A 17,684-nucleotide genomic window follows, 5' to 3' on the forward strand; every position below is an offset into this window, starting at 1 on the left:
ACAAGCATCTGTTTGTTCTAGAGAGTATTCACAATTGTAACAGTCTAGATCATTGTGTTCGCGTAATAGTAATAACTTCTGAGTGGTTTTTTTGGGAAAGAAAGATGGATAGGGAAGCAGCATTGTGTCATTGATGACACAATGACAAGCACAGGAATTCTGTGATAATAGAAACAAGAGCTTAGAGGAAATATTTCGCCCTTTGAATAAAGAGCCTGTGATTGCTACTTCATTCACACACTGGTTTACTTCTAAGAAATATTTTTAAATTCCAGCTGGGAGTCTATTGTAATTAATCATTTGAACAAAGTCAGCATGGGCAAAATTCATTTTAAGAAAGAGAAACAAAGAGAATAATAGGTATTTAAGGTGTGTTTAACAAGCCTTGGAAGGTTGTGTCATGAGTTTGTCACTACAGAGAGTTACTGTGAGATTCCAAAACACTTTAAGAGAATGATGGAAGGGAAAAATATTACAGTACATAGAAAGCTTGTGAGCCTACTCAATCAGGCTTTGGTAAGCCTCTCAATGCCCACATATGAAAAGTGTGGTTTGCCACTATTTAGTTATGATAAATTCCACAAATTGTTGTCCATTTAAGGAGCCAGGTCAGATGACATTCAAAACTGTCAGGTTGCATTCACTGTTTCAACTCTTGACTGGTTCTGTTTTGATTGAAAAAAAAAAAAAAAGACAAAAGACACTGGGATTTTGGAAGAAGAGTCTGAATGGAATATGAATTTTATTGCAAAGTTATTCTAGCAAAGCATAAAAACTTTAATAGTAGCAAGTAGCTTTTTAGAATACCAGATAATTTTTTTCACTAGTAACAGGCAAAGAGATAAAATGTGATATAGTTGCCAAAAGTACTTGAAAATAATAAACATTTTTTCTCATCTTTGCATATGAACTTTCTTTCCCAAACTGTTAAATACAATTCACAAGAGATAGCAAGTACACTTTTTTCGCTAAACCTTTACCGTTTTTTGTTTTTCCTTCGCTCTGCTTTCAGGGCTGCTTCCTGAGCTGCCAGTTCTTCCTCTCTTCTGCGCTCAGCCTCCAGCAGCTCATTTCTGTATGCTTCCCGAATGCTGTAAATTCTGCCTCGTGCTTCATCCAAGGATGCCTAGCCAAAAACAAACAGCAATACTGCCCTGCTCAACACATCAGTCTTGGTTTCACCACAAGCAACTGCATCCTTCCTGTTCTGTTTCACTTTGTGACTCTCTAAGTACAAGGAGAACATCTCTCCTTTTCTTTTTACATGGATGTTTATTGCCTTCTCAAAGGAAACAGCTATATGGCAATCTTTTCACCATGAAGAAGAGAAAGTTCAGGAAAATCCTTTTTAAACTGCTGGCATAATAAGATAGTTGTGTGAAAGAAGAATAGGGTAACAGAGTAGTTACCTATCTGGACCTACTCCCTTTTCAATTACTGGTTTGCTTTGCAGTCTTAAACAAGTCTATTAAAAAATAGGTGTTAGAAATGCTGGAATGGCTTAGGAGTTGTGGCCTTTTAAGAGGCTAAAGGAGCATAAATCATAATGATCTTCAGTGAGACTTGGGGTGAGTGGGACTTTGACACCTCTGAAAACTTTAACCTTTCCATTTCCATCCTGAAAAATGAGAATACCTGGAAATCTGTATATAGTTCTTTGTGGCCTACAGATAAAAGGACTGCAAAAGTGCTTATCAGCCCAGTGTGCATATTCACAAATAAATCTCATTTTAAGTTCATGCTGTGAAACATTTTAAATGGAAATACTTTCTAGAAAGAGTCGAGGATCTACTCTTATGAAAAATTTGCCCTTCTAATATACAACATGTTAGGCATCCAAAATCATAGCACCACCTGAAAACCTGAACTGGCATCCTTATTAGGGTTAGCCACTGTTGGAGAACTGTGGCTCCTTGCTGACCTGTAGTTGAGTAATATAAATCAGGCTGTCTGGGAACTAGCCAAGGAGAGGTTTTCAAGTAAGATTTCTGTATATATGTTGATTTGATGTAATATTATTTTTATTGTCTTTTATCCAGTCTTAAGAGCTCTGAACTGAGCGGTTGATTGATAGTGGTTGTTGTATCACCACTATAACAAATGATTTTTTTCCTGTTGATGCTCAACAGTTAAGCCAATTTGGTAAGATACTTGTGCCAATTTCACATGCAGTGCTTTGGCTGAGTTAATCCTCACAATGGATCCTACACTAATGCTACCACATTTATTATTTATAGACATGGTTTTTTGAGGTTTAATAATATAAATTCTTCATTTGCTGGCGTCATGCATATTCCAAGGAAACCACATTCTCTAACTTTTCTTAGACACAACTTATCCCCCTGTAAACCTGGTTTTTTATTACTTTTCAAAAAGTCATATACAAGTCTATAACCAAAAAAATAGTCTAGACTGGAGATGCTTTACTTAATAAGCATCTGGTCATGTATGTCAGTTTTTGGTCAGTTTTCTTCTGACTTATACCCATGCTTTTATGGTGATATAATGGTGTTTTTGCAGAGAGCGTATCAAGAAAGTACCAAGAATATCATATTAAAGATAAAATGCAATACTATTTTTTTACTTTAGAACTTTTAGTTTTGACCTTTGCCCAAGAGAAATTTCAAGCTTGTTCATTGCTTCTAATCTCTAGTACTGAATACAAAAGCTTTGATGATGGTTGATCAGGATATTCAGACTAGTGGTGCACATCCCAGCAGCAGTTAACTGGAAAGTAATCTTGAAAACATACCTGCAGGTTTTCATACATTTCAAGTATATTTTGCTTCAATAAAATTCTCTCATTTTCTTCTTTTTGTCTTTGTTCCATAGTCAGCAGGCAAAGTTGCCTAAAATGGTTGAATTTTTCTTCTTTATGTATCAGTTGCTGTTGAATTATAGACTCATTTCTCAGCACAGGTTCAGACATTGTTTTTCTGAAAGAAATACAAAACAGATATTTGTCTCATATTAAATGCAGTTTTGGTTGTTGTCTATTTTGCTTAACATCTCCATGCAGGTATTTGGCTTATATTTGGCAACATCACCATCATATGGTTAGATATGGTTAAAGAGTCACTTTTCCTCTGCTTCTATATAACACCAATAAGAAAATACATTCCTGAGGCCAGGTCTTCTTATACTTGAGTGTCTATTTCAAATCTGTTTGTAAAATCATGTCCATCTTCGAGTATATGAAAAACTCCTACATGTGACAATTTAAAAGAAATATGTTTTCAGAAGTTTTTGATACTTCTGAAAATTGAGACAAATGCAATTTATCTTTTAGGGTTTTTGTTCTTTATTTTGCTTTTGGCATAATGGCAGGTAAGTGGATAATATACTTCTATATTTTGTCCTAAATCACTAGTGTAAAAGTCAAGAAGTTGAACACAAATGAAATGCTTACAAGATTTAAGCTTGTGGAAGGTATTTTGCCATATTTTTGCCATACTGTTTTTATATTGAAGTGAATATTGCTATTCACTTCAATATAATGCCAATTTCCTTCTCAATTTAAAATTAAATTGGAGCATATTTTTCAGCATTTTTGAAGTCTTTTGAAGATCAATGAAGTGCAAAAATGCTACATTGAATACAAAAGGACTTAAGCATGAAGTGGGTTATAGTTGCAGCACAGCAAACAAGGAAATGCATTTAAATTAGCTCAAAAAGTTCATGTCAACACTTGTAATAAAGAATATAGTTCTTTTGATTAATAAATGTAACTAGTGCAATTATTTCAGCTATTAACTGTTATTAACTTAACTGCATTTCTTAAATATGTTATTTTCAACCTGCATAACATCTTGACAAATTTTTTATGACCCTTGGACCCTGGGATTGGCTCAGTTGGTTGGAGTGTGGTGCTGATAACACCAAGCTTGTGGGATCAATCTTTGTACAGGCCATTCACTGAAGAGAAGGACTTGATGATCCTTGTGGGTCCCTTCCAATTCAGAATATCCTGTGGTCTGAATGCTCCTTTCAAGAAGACTGAAATAAGCATATTTCCCCAAACACTCATTTTCTTCAAATGTATCAGATATTCATTTCATGCAGTGCAGTGATTCAACCCCTTTGACATTTACTGTGTTAGAGCAGTTTACCTTGTATAAGGACTAAGGTCTATAAGCTCCCATTTTTTTTGCTGTGTTTTCAGACTTGATTCAATAGCTATTTGTGGTGATTGCTTTCCTGTGGTAAGAAAATATAAAACAAAATAGGTTAAACTGGTTATGTGGTTATGCTAGGGAGCTCCACCTCAATTCTTATACCAATTTTTCTTCCTTTGGCTCAGCAAAATACATTATTAAATGAGAATATAGGCTGGAGAGGTATATTATTTCTGCCCTTTTATTTCCAACACTTAGGATAGAATTAAAGATGCCATTAAAAACCCACATATACTAGAAGGAAATTAATATGTGTATTTTAGCTAAAACCCCTCTACTCATGAAAGTTTGTAAATCTAAGTGAGAACATTGACTTTGCAGTGCCTAGAAGATATAAAAACAACTTCTGAGTATCATATTCTTTTGTTTTAAAAAAAATCAATAAAAATCTGATTCTGCAGTCCTGGCTGTATTTAAAAAAATATATATTCCCTTTTGGGAGAAGATTTAAATTAATGCCTGTTTAAAGAAAAACCATAACATAGTAAAACTGGTATTCTGAAATCTTAGACTATATTTTTCAACCACATGGATAATGTGGTTAAAAGATGCTGTGTTTTATTGTAGCATTCCTAGAATACAATGAGACATCTGATATTAAGCATGGCAATGGGCTGAGCTGCTTTGTCATTATTTCAATGCTTCCTTCTTCTAATTTGTCTCGATGTGCTGAAAAAACCTGTGAAATTTGATGAGATTTAATGATGACCGCACTAGTTTTCTTTTATCAAAACTCTTTTATTACCTTACTTATAGCAATAACTAATTGAATTATGTTAAAAAGATTACTGGACTTTTCTCATGAGAAATAGAAAGAGGTTTCTGAGCATTAAATTAATAATTTTTATATATTTACTGTCTATATATAGACAAATATACCAGCTTTCTCTGCTGGTCTCAAAGGATGACTTGGATCTGTGGAAATGCCTTATTCACTGCCCATTGGAACAATAGTATCCAGAATACAAAACTCCTCATTAAGATACTGCATATTACAGAAAAGTGGAAATGCCTTATTCACTGCCCATTGGAACAATAGTATCCAGAATACAAAACTCCTCATTAAGATACTGCATATTACAGAAAAGTTCAATCTCATCATTGCCAAATGCTGCACTCTGTGGAATAGAACCACAACTTAAAGTCATTGGGGTGTCACTCTTTACTTTCTACGACATTATATTAAACTCTCTAAATGCTTAGTTTAGAACAAAGCTCTCGGTGGACAACGATTAATTTTGAAGTCCTTTAGCCAGTAACTTTGAGGAAACAGTATTGTTTCAAGTAACCAATACAGTATTAAAGGCATTAGGTGAGGATTAATTCTACTTTAATTTCTGAAGCTTAATCTTTCCGTGAAGATTACTTGCTGGGATGGAAAAATACTAATCTATAGTTAAGTACTGGTCACAGGCTCTAGTTCCATTCACATAAGTTGTGACTAGATATTGTCACAATCAGACTGGGAAGTATTCTTTCCTTTTCGTGATGGCCTCATCTCAGCATAATCACAGCGGGAAAAAAAAAACAACAAACAGCTTGAAGTCTTGCAACCAGTTCAACTTTTTATCAGAGTACAGAAATTGGCAGGGAATATATATGAAGAATCCACAGAAGTTGCAATCACTAAATAAAATTAGCACTTATGGAAGCTTCCGGGAAACTGATCCTACTCACTATGCACTTTTTGACACCTCACTTCCAGACCACTCTCCATGAACAGCTTCCATGAACATGCACTTTAAGTGTAATAGTCTCTTACTGACATGCTATTTTAGCTGCTAAACACTTTTTTAGCATTTCTACACTAATGAACTCTGGTACTTGGAATTGAGAGAGAAGGTATTTTTCACTAAACTTCCAAAAATTTCAGATTAATTTAGGGTTAGAATTCTATTACAGAAGGGCTACCTGAAGTTTGCTTAAGGGTAACTTGGCAGCCTCCAGGAGCTGTGAGGCTGTATCTGTGTCTGGAATTAGAGCAATGAAACAATTAAAATAAAGAGGGGATAGAGAGCAAGCCTGCCACTGCACATTTGGACACCTTTATCGGGGCTGATCTATCCATCTACTACCAGTATTTAAGGCAGAAGTCTTTCCTAAGGAGTGGAACCTGCTGAACAGCAGACACAGAAAGTTGTACTCTTACCTGCTTCTTCTGAACTAGGTGTTAAGTCGGCAGTCTCAGCCCCAGCTATGGGTTCCTCTGAATCTCTCACAGCATACTTATTAATAAAACGCACACGTTCCTGAAAAGCCTGCAGATCAAAGTTTTATAATCCAGATAACACAACTTTTACTGCATATTTCAAATCTCAAAGAATTTTCAAAAATAGGATTCTATAAGTCTTTAATAAGACCTAACATCAGGGTGCAGTGTGCAAGTCTGCCTGGTGCTGGAATCAGAAAAGATGCCAGGATCCCACTGAATCAGCCATGAGACATTGCCCACTTGCACTAAAGATGAAATGAATGGGAAATGAAATGCTGGGAAATCACTGATCTCTAGGCAGTTTAAAATAGTATTGGGATTTAAAAAAAAATAAAAACTGTATAGCTGAATGTATGGCTAATGCATCTCCTGGGAGCTCCTATAGCCTGATGATTTAGACTTCCTCTTGAAAAATGGGACCTTTGGGAGAAAACTCTTTCAGGCTCTATTACCTTTGATGCCAAAACCAGACATCAGCACTTCTGTCTTTTCAGAAGGAGACTTTGACTCACTTGGAATTCTCTTAAGGGCTGTCATTGCCAGAATGGACAGAGAAGCCCTTTGGCTTTTGGTCACCCTGGAGTCAGGCACTCAATTTCCAGAGCCAGAGGGTCTGTGACCCCTGGAATAGGCAGACATTGGGCCAGGGTTGTCAAGAAGAAAGGAGAGGAGAAGCTACTTAATCTGGATAGCATACCTCCAATTTAGACCTTGTTTTTAGCATATTCTGTTGTTGCTGCAATTTTCTTAATAACAGCTGTTTTTAAAAAAAAGTCACAAACCTAAGGGGCTTCAAAGTGGAACTCAGTAGTTGCAATTCAGTTGATTTTCTGATTAAAAAAGATAACGGTGATAGAACCAGATTCTGAAGAGTCTTCACACATCAAAGGGGATTCATTTCTAGCTAACCTCTAGGAGACTGTACTTGCATTTTCAATCTCAGCACAACTAATCAAAGCTGCAGAGCAGCATTTCTCCTTAGTTAAGAATTTAATAGAGTAGTGTCAGGAAAAGTTTTGAGCTTTAAACACACTGAAAAGAACTGAGAAAATCTGAGATTGTAGCTGGGAAGGCTCATGTCTCAGGTTCATTTCTGAAAGTTAATACTAAAACCCCCAAATTTCTAAGCTGGGGATTCTGGCTGAACATACCTTAATGGTATTGGTGGTGATAGGGAATGACTGTCAGATGAGTTTGAAATCTGCACTTTGCTATTTTATTTCTCTTTGGTAATGATGCTTCCAATTCTGAATCAGCACTGCACTTTTTGCTTTGCTAGAAAGAACATGTATTATTTTTCCATCTCAAGCATATGTCACTTCAAAAGCACCCAGATGCACCTGGCAACTAGATCAGTATTGCTTCTCCAAAACTGTGAATTCATACTGAGTGTGTTACAGGCTCTTGGGTAACCTGCCATGCAGACTGAATTTGGAATCCTGGCTGCAAGGAACAACTTGGGTACTGATATGACCAGGTGCCAGTTCTTCAGAAGAAATAATTTTTGGCATGTTTATAGCAGTGTATTTCTCGATAGAATCTGTTCATGCTAAACATTAAACTAGTCACAAGTAGCAGCTTTGCAAATGTATAGAGGTCGTGGACTTTCTAAGGAGAAACCTGTCTATGTTTTGTAAAGTAGAATCTAAAGTCTCAGTGATCTACAGAAGCCTGATGTAGGTGATCTGGATTCCTACCCAGAATTCAGGCACATAATCACTTTTAATTCTTTAAACTGTAAAATTTTCTGTCTTCCAGAGGGGTGAAGAAAACAGCTCTATGAAGGCGGGTTTCTGTTGTGGCAAGTTTACCATTACAACAACTCCTGGAACTTGTGAAGAAACATCACTGCAGAGATAGCACTCTGATATTACCTTGACAGCTCTCCCTGGCTCCGCAGACTCCCATGCTTCTTTCATGGCTCTGATCGCATCTACTCGCCGGGTGTCCTTCTTCACCTCCAGAAAGTCTGCCTCTTTCTGGTCACTAACTATGCGTAAAATACAGTAGGGGGCATTTGACTCTCCTGCCTGAAAGTATCATAAACATTAGGTAGTCACTGGTATACATCTACTACCACTCTTTAGGATGAAGTTATGTTTTTATGTACTGGTAATTTTTCTGACTGATATACATTGTACATTGACAGACTTTGATATGGATTATGACACAAACAGAGGCTGCCGAAGGAAAGAAAGATTACTTTGCAATGCCTGGAAGCTCTTTGAGGTGTTTTGTTCACATGTTTTCCCCCACCCCCATGCAGCATGCTCCACACTCCCAGTTCTTCTGAACAGTTTGTCTGAACAAGAGTATTTTGTGTGATTTTTCATGCAATTCTCTCCTCTCCTCTCCTCTCCTCTCCTCTCCTCTCCTCTCCTCTCCTCTCCTCTCCTCTCCTCTCCTCTCCTCTCCTCTCCTCTCCTCTCCTCTCCTCTCCTCTCCTCTCCTCTCCTCTCCTCTCCTCTCCTCTCCTCTCCTCTCCTCTCCTCTCCTCTCCTCTCCTCTCCTCTCCTCTCCTCTCCTCTCCTCTCCTCTCCTCTCCTCGAGTCTCCTCTCCTCTCCTCGAGTCTCCTCTCCTCTCCTCGAGTCTCCTCTCCTCTCCTCTCCTCTCCTCGAGTCTCCTCTCCTCGAGTCTCCTCTCCTCTCCTCGAGTCTCCTCTCCTCTCCTCTCCTCTCCTCTCCTCTCCTCTCCTCTCCTCTCCTCTCCTCTCCTCTCCTCTCCTCTCCTCGAGTCTCCTCTTCCTCCTCGCACAAGCTTCTTTACTAGAAGCCTTATTATATTCAAGGGATTTTTGAATAAAAATAGACCTTGCTCTGTCTTTTAAGTTTCTTTTGCAAGCATTTCTCAGTCTCTAAAACATCTTAATGCATGGCTTCTCCAGAATCACAGGGTAAGTAGGGCCTGAAGTCTAGTACACTATTCTGATGCCTGACCAAGAACTGAGATATTGTGCTGCAAATGTTTCAGGAAAACATCATCTGAAGAAACATTAAGCCTAAGACTTAGAACTAGGGTTAGGAGTTCAGCTCTTGTTTGAGACTAAGGGTGGATATCTTCTCTTTCTGCAAGGGCTCCATCTCAAAACTTGTATCTGTTTTAGTGGTGAACTCCCAAGAACCATCATCCCAGCACCTCTAGTGTAAGGCAAAATCACAGGGAAGTCTGCTGTGCAGCAAGGTTAGTCAACTAAAAAAATCAGTAGAAATTTCTTAATGAAAACCTCTATGGGTTTCTGCTTAAACTACACACCATGAGGCAGCAAAATTCCCAGCAAAAGCAATGCCATTAAAGGAGAAGCTGTCAGTTCCTTCATTGCTTTCCATTAATCCCTTCGCAACCAGTAATGCCAATTATTCCTTTTAAGGCATAAAGGCTGGCAATAGCTTTTCAGACAGCCACAGAGCACTCAGATGATCCACCCCAGGGGATAAGAACTTCCAAGTAAGCAAGTAAACACTGATTTTTCTACCACTGTATGTCTGCATGCTAATGACAATTGTGATATATGAGACAGGAACTGACTACAGTGGAAAAACCTATATCATCTCCCTAGGAACCCATGGAAGCCACTACAAGGTGGGATTAATGGGACACAAACATGGCGAATTCTTGGAATTTGGTAAGCCTTCAGCAGAGACAGAAACTATACCAACAAAAGGAACAACCAGTTTTTCCTTTACACAAAAACAAATAAATGAGCAAATTGTGTATCTAAATCCAGATGCACATCTTTTACATTCAAATTTTTTAATTCAACATTTCTCAAGTGTTAAGCTAAAAAGGTGGCAAAGCAGGGTATAGAGAAATACAAGGGACATTAGAAGTCCTAGCAGTACTGAACTGCAGACCTGAGAAGATCTCTATATTCAGTGCAAGGATGGCACATTCAATAAATCGAGGCTTTGGCCTTGTTCTCACCTGAGATGCAAGTGATGCACCTTCTTTCCAGTTCTCCTCTTTTTCTATCTTCTCAAACTCTTTATCTTTTGATCCTCTGGTTGATTTAGGAATATTTGCAATCTTTTTAACTAGGAAAGAAGTGAGAATTAGGGGAAAGCTGTGCTCCACATACTTTCTCCTGTGTATTACTCGAATGTAGTTATAATGCTTTAGGATTTAGAAAATGTCATTGTCATTCATAAATATAGTTCCCCATATGAAACCCAGGGTGGAATAACAGCACAAAACAGCCATACAGAGAGGCAAAGAAAAGAAAGTTTATTAGTTGACACTTTCAAGTACTATCAAGAAAGAATATGAGGACCAAACAACTTTTACAAAAATAGTTACAGGGTGAACACATTGTGACAACCTTATCTGTCCTAAATAAGACTTTAACCAGGGCTTAACTGAGAGTTTTCCATGGTGCCTGCCAGTAGTCACTGCATTGCTGCTTTGTGTATGGGTCAGTACAAAGACTGCAATGCACAGAATCACAGCCTGACTCTCACTTCCCTTCTACATACAATCTCTGGCAGTGTTTGTTATGCACCAGGAAAGTATGAAGCTCAAAACAGGTAAAGTCAGTGATCTCATTATCTCCCATCCTAAAACTATCTAGAACAAAGAATGTAGGTACACCCCATAAAATGCAAGGGAGTTAAAGCAAAGAAACATGTTTGAGACTCAATGCATATTTAAGAAATGCAAAATTGTCATTATCAGAACTATCTGGGAACAATTTAAATTAATTATATTATCAGTACATATGTATACTGTGTGTTAGAATTGATACTGTGAATTGATATTTGCAACAGTTATTTTGCAAGGTCTTAGCTGGTGAGAGCTGTAAACAATACTTCATGCTTGTCATATTGTTTTTAAAATAAATTAATAAGTAAAGCATGTAATGGCATTTAACTTTATTAGCATAAAGAATGTGTCAGTTGAAACAATCAGGGATGAATCCAAAACACTATGAGAAAGATTAAAAACCTGAGTCTGAAATCTCCATTTCCTTCCACCTTCCTTACTGCCTGAATCATGGAGAGAAGTGCTGAAAGCCTAGATTTAGCCAATACGGTAAAACAGGGGACTTCTCTCAGGAAAAAAGTTGATATGAGTGACTGTTTCACAGTCTGATGATAATAATAAGATATCTTTCACTTAATACTTTCAAGGTAGATATCTTTCACTTAGTGCTTTTCCAATTTCTTTCCACTGAGGACAAATTGTTGCACTGCACAATTAATGAGCTTTGGATGGGATCTGTTTTGTCATGGCTGAGGTTACATGGATGCATAAAGCTGTAACTATTAAAGATATAGAAACATATTTGTAGCTCACATATAGTTCCACATTCAAATATATATTGTATGGTATATAAGTGTGTTACATCGTACACATGCGTAGAAATGGTATTATTCTTATCTCCTCATGCTACTTAAAAAATGCCCAGGGACATTTTACACCAAAGTGTAAAGCTTAAATTGGTTCAGTGCTACCAAGGCATATATTAATGAATAAAAGCAAAAACTTAAAGTGGTCTCCACAAATATTGAATATACTAAAACAACTCCACAGGAAATGCAAATATAAAACAGTGATGACATAATTAAAAGTTTTAAAAATATTACATATATGGCTCTCTCTTTAATTTCACATTATCATTACATACTAGCACGATAAATCAGGCTGGTGTACATACATTATTCAAGGTATTATTAAATTTTAGAGATAAATTATTTATTGTTTACACAAACACTCAAAGAAATTCAGTGTAGTTAGCTAAATGATCCCAGACAAAGACTTTCTATGTCATGGGATACTACAAGCTTTGTCTGGTTTCTAGAAATATTTTGTGACTCTGAATTATAACATTTTGATGCTCTGAACTTATACTATACCCTGATAAGTTAGTAAAGAGCAAGCAAGCATAGGAAATGACAGGGGCTAGAATGAGGTAACCTACTTTAACTCCAGATATGAAGGCTTAGGGCAAGATTAAGTTGAGATCTCCAAGCTTTCCCATATACTGCACTGTCCAGCTTCCCCCAGCTCTTCCCACTTCCTCAGCAGAGCAAGCAGTCTCCCAGTTAAGGGATCAACCTCCAGAAATGCCTGGAGGGGGCAATGACTGCATTTTGGCATGCTGCCCACTCTGATTCAAAGGGAGATGCAAGCAACAGCTTGGGGCTTTTCCAAGGGCAAAGCCAGGCAAATGCTTTGTATGGGATATGATAAGAAAGGCAGGCAGATGATATGAAAGTAAAGGCCATTCCAGCTCACAGCTTATGCATCAATCATCACAAACTCTCAGTGGCAGTTTTTTATATCTGTGTGGCACCAAGAAAAGCTTGGGCATCACACGGGCTGACAGTGATGACACACAGCTGACAGCAACTTTAAAATTAGCTTCTCTACTGCTTTTCAATTATTTATACAAAAATTCATTTAGTCTAATGCCTAATGGGACCAAAGTGATTGTCCAGTCTGATGTCCTGTCTATGACAAGTTAAACAATTGCACCAAATGATTCCTAGCTGAAATTCAACTTCAGATTGAGATACATCAATTCTCTTTTTAGATAGACAGCTACTCCTGGTTTATGAAATTTAAATTACAGAGAATCTATCTTATTCATAGGAATAACACAGAGGAATATTTTGTAGCTTTTTTTGAGAAGATATCATGCTACTGTTATCTGAAATAGGCTCTGAGCATTTAGTGGGACTACTCAGTAGCTGGTAGTAAAGACTGTTAGTTGCCCCATGAGGGACTTTCAGATTTCATTAAGAAAAGATTGAGAAGTTCAGCTGTCACTTTTCCTGTCTTTGACTGGACCCTCAGAAGGATTCTTGACAGATGGCAATGTCAAAAGTCTTTCCAAAGCTGAGCTCACGCAGACACTAAAGTTGCAGACAAAATACACTAGGATAGAAGCAAACCAATAATCTGGTTGCAGTAGTAGTGTGGGGTTAGGGTATGGCTTAGAGATCTACAGCACCATTATGTATCCTCTGTGAACTGTTTGTTCACTGAACACCAGGCAAGTGAATAATCACACCTGACAGGCAAGCTGGGAAAGAGAAAGAGAGAGAGAGATCTGAACATCCTGTTAAACATCCCATGGAATCCTCTCCTTGGCATGAGCCAGCAAGTTCTCCTGTGGGAAAATAACACCTGTGGGAGAAACTTTGACCGCTCTGGAGGATAAAAGGAATATTCCAAAGCATATTGCCTGTCCTGCCTTTTCAAACCTACCTCTACTACCTGGGCTGGGCACTCCATCTCCTGCTTTCCCAGTTGCATAGACAGCCCTCATCAACAGCTTACACTTCTAAGTTAATTTAAGGCAATATGTAAAATATGTGCTGCAGTTAGCGTTCAGCACACAGTGATGATTCAGCTCGGGGTTCTGACAGTTGCACAATGAAACTGATGATCTTACTACAAGAAAAATAAAACCAAAGAACCCAGAAACATAATAGCAGAAAATCCTAAATACAAAATGAACCTTAAAATGATTTTGTTCACACAGCCAAGCAACTGAAAATGGTACTAGCAGTTGCAAGATTACCTGCTTATTGTACCCCTTTTACACAAGAATCTTGAGCTTACATTTTTAAGTGTTTTTCCATTGAAGGCTTGCTCCATAACAGTTCTCAGAAGAAAGAGGCAAAAAAATAAAAATAAAACCAAAACCAACCAACCAACCAAACAAACAAAAAAACCCAAAAAAAACCCCAAAAAAAGGGAAGAAGAAAGAAGAAAGAATGAAGACAGTATAAATAAACTACATGGAACTTACTAATCTCTGTGTACTTAGTTTTTCCTGCCTAATGCCTTTTTTATGCTTTGTTTGTGCAGTGGGCTCTTTAATGAAATATTGAATGGGATTTATATATAATAAATATGACTCAGTATTATTCACAAAGCAACTTTCACTAACAGTTTTTTTTTTACAAGTACAAACATCAAGAAATACAAAATTATCATAGCATCTGTATATCAGAGAATTCACTTTCTTCACTTTCTTCGAAAATGTTCTAAATAAGTATTTATAATAGTGGTGTATAACAGGAGTATAACAGCATGGGTCTTAATTTAAAGGGAGACTGGTTTAAAAGATTTTAGTAGATCTTAATACAAAGTTGAAATATGCTTTTGCCATGATAAATTCACTTTAATACAAAATTATCTCTAGATGGCAGTGTTAGCTCACATGAAAAAGGGATACTTGAAAAAGGGAAAACATTTTCCATAAGTTTTTCACCTGGCTCACTGCAGCATTCTTAAAAATCACGTGGTGAAATAATACCTTTATGGTTACATTCCAAAATTATTTTTATATGAATTTTGTGTCTGACAACTTGTGTTGGCAATTTTAAATAGTAAAGGTCAGTTTTCAAACTGATTTAAGACTAGCTCACATTCAGAAAAAGGAATAAATGTTTGGGCTTTCCCTAAAAATACTTAAGTATAGTAAGATTTCAGATAAATATTTCTGTTTATAGGGACAAAAAAAATAAACACTAAGTATTGAGTGAGTATTGATGTTTCAAATTTTTTATATAAGTTGTGTTTAAACTCTGTTGGTGGCCTAGGCAATCTGTCGGTATCCTTGTATAAACAGAAACACTCAGTTAATAAGAACTGTGAAATGGATTTGGTTACTTTGAAAGGCAGCATTTATGAGAGGGCACAAAAATTACACCATTTAAAAATTATTATATTTACACCATTTTAAAATAATCCCAAGGAAAAAAGTGCTTGTTGTCACTGACTGTAATTTAAGTATGTTTGACTGCAAATGAGCATCATGTAGCATGGAGAAGGGGAGTTATGAAGGGGAGTTATCAACTGGAGTACTGCTACCTTGAATTCAACATGAGAACACTCATGACATTGCCAAGGTTCAGTGATATGAGCTGAGAACTAGTGAAGAAATTTAAGAGATTAAGTGACCTCCTTTGACTTGCAGTTTTACAGACCATGGTGAAGCTGTATAAAAGGACATCGTCAAGTGCAAGCTGTCACTATGTAGCCAACTCAGAAGGGTAAGTGGATGTAATAGAATGTCTATTGTGAGAAGGAGTCTAACAGGGAAAACGAAGAGAATGAATGGGATAATCTAAGAAGAAAAGATGATTTGTGAAGAACACAACAAAATACAAGCAGGTGAAATCACTTAAAGAGCTGTGTACAAGCCTCTAAGCCAACATGACATAGCTCCTCAAACGCTACTAAAACTGACTACAGACTACTATAAACTAAGAAGAAACATATTTTTTAAGCTGTGTAATAATAACTGAAGAAATCATGAAAAAAATCTCAAATATTGCATACGTCCCAAACCCAAGAAATTAAATAATATCCATCAGCAATTACTGCTGCTGAATCTAAGTTCAGTCCAGAGTACTAGAAATTACTGAAAAAAGACCTGGCCAGACATTTAAAATGAAACATGTAAATAGAATAAAAAGTGAGACATATCACTAGTAAATAAAAACCAAACCATCCTAAATAATTTTTTGAGTATTAACAAGTGTATGTATATGAGGAAGCAAATAATTTCTTCTTATAACTTCTTTTGAAAATTGAGTTATAGAACTTTAATATTAATGATACAGAAAATCTACTGAATGATGGGAAGTAATATTTTAGGCTCTGCAGGAACTTAGGGGTGAGAACACAGGACAATCAGCTGCGTGTGTTTGTGATGTTCTGCACCAGCAGCTGGAGTAGGGCTGCAGCCTCAGAGCTTGTAGGGGATGTAAAGGTAAGCTATGGGACACAGCAGGTGTCTAGTGCAGCTGGTGGAAGGATCCACCTTTTTAGAAATAGACAGTCTATCTAGGGGACTTCCATTCTTTCCAGCCCAAGAGGGAAAAGCAAGATAAGGCAGCTGGTGCTGTTTGTGATTGTGTTTGTGCTCTGAGTGTCTGTCTGAGATCTTTGTAGCTGGCAAAGTGTGTGTGTTTCTATGTATATATACACACTTACATACACAAATACATCGAGTGCATGTGTGTCTATGCACACATGCTTGGTGGAATTTCATATTCAGCCTCACAAACAGATGGATCTGGGAATGTGCAGTGGCAGAACCTTGCCTCTCTCAGGCTTTTTGGTCCAAAGTGATTGACATAATAAAGATCTAAATAATTTTATGTCAACCTTGTAGATAAAAGAAGAAGAAAATATGAGACATTTATCTAATTTACAGAATACTGACTAGGATTCTAAGTGCTTTTAATATGTCTTGGGATTGGTTTCTACTGTCCCTTAAGAAGAAATGCTACAATAATCTAAAAAACCTGAAACCTTCTGTAATTTCTCTGTCCCCTTTGTGACTTAGATATATAGACTGTACTTGGGAACTTTCTCAGTCTTTTGTCATGCTAAATTCTTCTCCTACTTGTACAAAAGGAATACATTTCCCAAACCAGGCCTTTCCCCCCACCTTGTGCAGTGCATTTTCTTAAATTATCAGCAGGCATGTTTCTGTTCCAGATCTCCACCTGAAGCTGAGCCTTAAGATGGTGTTTTACAGTGTAGTCTCTGATTTCCTAATATTTTGTGAACTGAAGATGTAGATACGTGCAATCAAATCTCATTTCTAAGGACTACAGAATAAAAAGTTTTCTTGCCTAGTTATTTCACTCAGACAGTAAAAAAATGTTGCTTGGAGTAATAGATATTTTTGTTAATCAGAAACATGATACATTTGACTAAATATGTACTTAGATTAACCTACCTTTGATTTCATCTTTCTGCATTTCTTTCAGTTCCTGAACAAGCAAAGACTCACTCTCAGTAAGTGGCCAACTATCATGCAACACCAATGCCTCTATTGAGTACTGGTGAGACTGTAAAAGAAAATGCAACATGCTGAAGCCATAACAATTGCAACAAGCATTCAAGTCCTGTAGGTTAGTAAAGTGCCAGATATTGAATTCAGCCAATAAAACACATAATTAATTTACAAGCTTGTACACAACAGCATTCACAAGAAGCTTAAAAATTTGTTAATTCCACAGATCTTATTTTAATTCCTGTGAAGTTAAACAATTACTCATGTGTTTATCAAGTAAAACTAAACTGGGCTACACAATACGGAGCTACATTCTTGTAAGATTTTCATGTAACTTCCCTATGTGTGCCATGAACTACAACAAAGACTTTTGTCTTTGATTTTAAGACTTACTGCAGGGCTTTGAGCCCTTCTACTAGCACTCAATAATGCCTTAATTTGAGGCAGAGGTGACAGGGTCCATGGGCTGTTTTAAACATTGTCTAAACTGAATTGGAAATGATTATATTTAGAAACTGTTTTCTAAAATTCTAATGC

General features: G+C 36.9%; 1 protein-coding gene across 1 annotated transcript in view; it reads right to left on the bottom strand.

The window, feature by feature from the left end:
* Positions 1-762: 762 nt before the first annotated feature.
* Positions 763-17,684, bottom strand: part of ADGB (androglobin) — an 87,215-nt gene continuing 70,293 nt past the window's right edge. Inside the window, exons 28-34 of the mRNA XM_059843290.1 lie at positions 17,091-17,202; positions 10,310-10,419; positions 8,262-8,417; positions 6,325-6,433; positions 4,110-4,197; positions 2,753-2,936; positions 763-1,126 (exon numbers count right to left, since the gene is read on the bottom strand). Of these exons, the coding sequence (XP_059699273.1) occupies positions 977-1,126; positions 2,753-2,936; positions 4,110-4,197; positions 6,325-6,433; positions 8,262-8,417; positions 10,310-10,419; positions 17,091-17,202 (909 nt within the window). The 3' untranslated portion in view covers positions 763-976. The remainder of the gene's footprint in view (positions 1,127-2,752; positions 2,937-4,109; positions 4,198-6,324; positions 6,434-8,261; positions 8,418-10,309; positions 10,420-17,090; positions 17,203-17,684) is intronic.

Source organism: Haemorhous mexicanus, chromosome 3 (genome assembly GCF_027477595.1).
Source record: "Haemorhous mexicanus isolate bHaeMex1 chromosome 3, bHaeMex1.pri, whole genome shotgun sequence".
Classification (NCBI taxonomy): domain Eukaryota; kingdom Metazoa; phylum Chordata; class Aves; order Passeriformes; family Fringillidae; genus Haemorhous; species Haemorhous mexicanus.